Genomic DNA, 5,176 nt, shown 5'->3' with positions numbered 1-5,176 from the left:
AGCAGGATCTGTGGCAGCATCCTTTCTGTCCTCTGCAACTCCCACCTTCTTCACTGCAGTTCTCTGAAGCAAAAACTGCCTACTCCTCTGTCCAACAGCTTCCATTTTTACTTACTACACTTTGGACTGTCATCATCTGTACATATTAATTTCAGAGCTTTATTCAAGTCTGTCCAACCACTCCCCTTCAACTGAATGTTGTTATTGCAACATGGTGGGCTACTTGATGATCAGAAATAAGATTTGTGTTAGGTTTTTTTATACACTTTTACATAGTCAACCACAGTATTTTTGTATTAGATTGTTTTGCCATTAGTTCATTTTCCATACCGTGGATTCTGCTCAAAATGTCAGCTGCTATGCTGCACAATACTACTTCACATATTCAGAGTAAAAGCTTAGGGAAAATCAAAACCGACCTCCTTCCAAATAATGGCTGATAACTGAGGCCAGTCCACTCTCACTTTCTGGGCCTCCACTATGATCAAGTCACTAGGAAGAAGCAGTTTTCCTAAAAGCTGTAGCTGTTTTGTCAACATAATGCCTTAACTGCAAACAAGTTTAGTAACTCATGTTGCCAGTTTCCACGTGTTTTAAGAATGCAAAGGTCTACAGCAACACTCTCAAGTGCCTGTGTTTCAAATACCAAGAGCGACACACTTTGAAATCTAGTTCTTAACTTGTACTAAGTACTGTAGAAAACAGACAACAGAGAAACCCTGGGGAGCAGGACATGGACCTCCTGCATGATGTAGAGGCAGCATGGAGACTGCCAGCATCACAGCAAGTACTGTATAGCCGCCTTGCAGCTAATAAAGAGGAATGACCTACGGCTACATGAACTTTGACCCCTCCAACCTCCAACATCAGAAAACACATAGGTTCTCACTTCATTTTGTTACTCAGTAAACAAGAGAGATGGTTACAATCAAGGTGTATTACAAGTCAAAGCAGAACATGCTTATCGTACATCACATCTTTCATTCTGAAGCATTCGGCATTCTATTCCTGGACTACCCTTTTGTGGACCAAATACATGCAGTTGTGATGTAAAGCCAGTCATTTTCACCTCTACAGTCAGGGACTTGACTCAGTACATTGAGCCAGCTAGTATACTCCCAGGCTTCACACCAGCCCTAAGCCTACCACACGATCTCACTCCTTCTCCTAGGTTAACTGAAGAGATCACCGTACATTAGAAAAGAAGCAGCTGGGGAAGAAAAGGTATACTTAAATGTGCATGCAATAGGAAACAACATACTGTACTTTGTGCAAGATAATATTTCTCTATTTTAAAAAAGAAAAAACAGAGTATGTGTGGGTAGGGGAAAGGAAAAACATCGAGCAGTCATTTTTTTCTAAGTGGAAATACTCATAAAGGTTTTTTTTCAGTGGTGCTCTTATTTCTTAGAAGCACAGGTTGTAGTAGAGAGCAAAACGATACAACTGCATTCACATAATACCTGCTAGATTTTTAAATACTGTCTGAGTGCATGGTACCTTACTATAAAATACATTAGGAGGAAGATTATTCAAGAGAAGAGTTGTTTTTATCTTGCTGTTTCAAAAATTGAGTATGAAAAAAATGAATGCATTAAGCAAGCTGATGTAATGTAAAAATTTAAATACTTACTGCGTAGGAGCCTATGAGGAATGCAGCATTTGCTTGTTTTTTCTGATCAAAGCCAGTATAATGAATTATTTTCTTCCTTATCAATGAAAATGACTGTATCAAGAAACAAACAAGATTATGATTTTGCATTTTAGGCTTTTCACACCTTCTTTTATAAAATTAGAGGAATGCAAAGGTCTGTTCACCTACTTTCAGCCACCTGTATTCAGAGGACCAAGTGTACTGTAGACTAGTCCCTCAAAAGCTTTGGAAGACTCTACTGCATCCCTACCAAGACTGTTGCAGTATTTTTCCCAGTATCCAGCCTAAATCATTTTTGATACAAATTACAGTAATCTTTCTTTTCCTCCTTAAATGCATTTAGTATGTCTGACTTCAAGCCCTATGCAACAGATAGGTGTTTATGAGAAGTAAATACAAAGTGGCATTCTCAAAAACATTGTGGGCATGTTGAAGTCATGATAGTTTTGAAAACAGAATTTTTTTGTTCTTAAAGAAAACCTGACTCTAAATCAACTAGTAGTTGTTTCTAAGGATCAGAACCACTGGGAAATATACGTTTAGATTAAAATATTTTGAGAGGATTTCTAAACTTTATCACAAATAATTTTTTAAAATTTCATCTCAGCTTGGCGTATCTTAGACAGGAGGTAGAATGGCATTGCCAATAGAAAGGATGCTTACATCTGTGGTGGCAACAAAAACTATCCCCTAACTGGCCCCTGAAACAAATTTTGATGTGCTTGAAACTACACTTTGATCAACTGCTAAGCCATCATAAAATGTTACCATTTAAATAGTCATGTTACTTGCTCAGGTACAATTTAATGCACTCAAGACAAATAAAACCCAGATCACTGTATGTTCTCAGTAATCCTAACACGCCTCTCCAGTATCAAACCCAAGATATTCAAAGGGATTATAATGTAGACTTGTGTTGCTTCAGAGCATCCTGTAAACAAAAATCAGAGAATCTTGTCTCTGGCAAATCTGTTCATAGAGCCACAGGACAAAGTAAGCCTGAATTATGCAAAACAGTATCAGTGACAGATATCAAGTAATAAAAAAAAAAAAATCTCTGTTAAAGTATAATGTTCTGCATACTTCCCAATTTTCACAGTTCAATGGCAGTTTCAAGATCTAAGCAGTTTTGAAGAGGCAAACTGTGATTCACATTAATGCTAATAAGCTTTTTCATCTGCCTAACAGGTTTTATACCCCAACATCTGTTAGAGGTCAACTAACTAGAAGTCATTCATGTTAATTAATACAGGAACTCTCTGTTTTAAAGACACTATGCTCTAACGAGAGTCCAATCCCAAAAATTACTGAGCACCCCTCAGAGAAGATAATTTTTTAGGAGCTTAACATTAGTTACTGCCACAGTGGTGCATCTTAAAAGTAAGTGGGTTTTCCCTCCTGATCCTCCTTCTTCCTAAATTCACCTTGATAAAATTTAGCTTTCATGCTCAAAACTTAGCTAGATTAGGAACCCAGGAAAGCACCTGAACAACAAAAAAACCAACTTCTCGCCCATTTGGTTTTGTTCTTTAAAAAGTCAAGAATATTGAATAAACCCCCAAAGTGTTACCTTTAATTTCTTATTTAGCTTGCAGCAGTATCTGTAGACCATTGCCAGATTGAGCGGTCCAAAGTCTGCATAGAAGCTGGTAGGAGAAAGGGGAAAAATTGTACATGACCTCTGTAAATGCCTTTTTGATGCACAATGCAAGGAGTAATAATATATATGTGGTATATGTGCATCATTCTAAAAACAAGAATGCCTGCTTATATACACACTATTTTGTTGGAGGAAACAGTTTTGTCATCTGTAAACAAGGACTAAAACTTTTTTCTTTGTTTTCCACACACCACCACTCAAAAAGAAACTGGAATACTCAAGGTTTGAAAAATTCTCACTACTGCATCACTCTGTAACACCAGTTTAGAAACTGTATTTTAAGAGCAACCCAATAGCTTTACTTTAAAAGTGAACACAGAGAAAAAAAATATTGATTAGTACTTTCAAAAACAGCAAGCATGCCCTTGTTCAAAAATATTTAAAGAATTAGCAGCATTCCTGATCACATACAAAGGCATACACTGTTCACTACAGGGCAAATAATATATCCATTGTCAGCTCATAAAAGCTTGAACTGATTTTGCCATTTTTTTCTCTTATTCTAGGAAGTTTAGATGTTCCACTTAATACCTGAGCAACCAAAGACATCCCCTTCAGCTCAGCAGTCCAGTGCACACTTCTGAATATATATTGCTGCATCATGTTCTTGTGCCTTCTAACAAGAATGGGTACAATGGAAGCTTCTGCTTTGAAAAGATTTTTAAGAAGTACTGATGGGAAGCCAAGAAACCATTCTAAGACACATAAATCATCATAAGTCTGAGAGGACCAAACTCTTGTTCCAGTTCTATAATGGGAATGTATGTTTCCCTCAGCTACATTTAAAAACAGAATGTCAGCTAGACTGGTTCCTCATTGCTGTTGTTCTAATTTATTTCAACAATCTGTAAAAAACGGGGAAAAATAAGTCTGTACTTACTTCTCATATACAAGTTCATCATCTATGCAGAAATAATGCGTATTTGCAGCTCCACTCTTTGGTTTTTGGCAGAGAATTGCAAAATAAAGGCGATCTGAAATGCAAGAAAATGTAAAGCTTTTATAACCATCACACTCTTCTGCTAAAGTCTCAAGCATTACCTGTCAACAGAACAACTTTAGATGGTTTGAAATAAACTGTATCTTCTTTTAAGTATTACCGAACTAGACATTATTATTTCTCAAGTGTTAAGCAACAAGGCACACAAAGACTGAGGCTTTTTGCTCAGCAGTGTTCCCGTAATCAGCAGCTCTTCAGCGTTCTTTCCCAAACAAAGCGTTCCCAGGAAAGCTACCAGTTTAACGACTTTGCAATACAGCAGGAGCCCGACTTGCACCCATGCACGCCACGGATACCCACCTCCTTTTGGCAACAGACCCCACCGGTTGCACTCTGAATACCAGTGCACACACACACAAGCATCATCCTCCCTCCAGGTAAGCACCAATCCCCGCACCACCTCACAGCACCTACATTAAACCGAACTGCAAAGAGTGCTTGTGCCAAAACACACGCACTTCCCACCTTTCCGTACAATGATGATTTTGACAGTAGGGTCATGCAATTAAAGCCTGCAAGCGATACACGCCAGAGGGATGCGACGGAGCAAGGTGGCCCACTGCCACCCGAGGGAGCACCAGCAGAGCCTCCACCTGGACATCCCCATCTACACCCCAGCTGCCCCTTTGAAGCCTGTGTCCATGCAAGCAGGAGGCACCCTGTGCTTGCCCTGGTTTCCTTTCTTAAGCTGAAGGGAAAAAAACCCATCAGCAGTATTCACACAGACATAAATTATTTTTATGGCTGGGGAAGCTGTAGCCCCAGTGAACTTTAAACACTGGCTGTGCTGCTGCTGTAAATTGCTGTGCTTGCAGTAATTGGTCAATAAAAATTGAGGCCTTGCAGCACCACAGCAATACTT

General features: G+C 38.8%; 1 protein-coding gene across 1 annotated transcript in view; it reads right to left on the bottom strand.

The window, feature by feature from the left end:
• The window catches only part of CDC14B (cell division cycle 14B), a 45,097-nt gene extending 40,745 nt beyond the window's left edge, over window positions 1-4,352 (bottom strand). Inside the window, exons 1-3 of the mRNA XM_035893909.1 lie at window positions 4,195-4,352; window positions 3,225-3,300; window positions 1,634-1,726 (exon numbers count right to left, since the gene is read on the bottom strand). Coding sequence (XP_035749802.1) covers window positions 1,634-1,726; window positions 3,225-3,300; window positions 4,195-4,352 — 327 coding nt within the window. The remainder of the gene's footprint in view (window positions 1-1,633; window positions 1,727-3,224; window positions 3,301-4,194) is intronic.
• Between the last annotated feature and the right edge of the window lie 824 nt (window positions 4,353-5,176).

The sequence above is a fragment of the Egretta garzetta genome, unplaced genomic scaffold, assembly GCF_000687185.1.
Source record: "Egretta garzetta isolate BGI_Z169 unplaced genomic scaffold, ASM68718v1 scaffold310, whole genome shotgun sequence".
Lineage (NCBI taxonomy): Eukaryota > Metazoa > Chordata > Aves > Pelecaniformes > Ardeidae > Egretta > Egretta garzetta.
The sequence above is the reverse complement of the archived record's forward strand: the minus strand, read 5'-3'. Positions and strand labels throughout refer to the sequence as shown.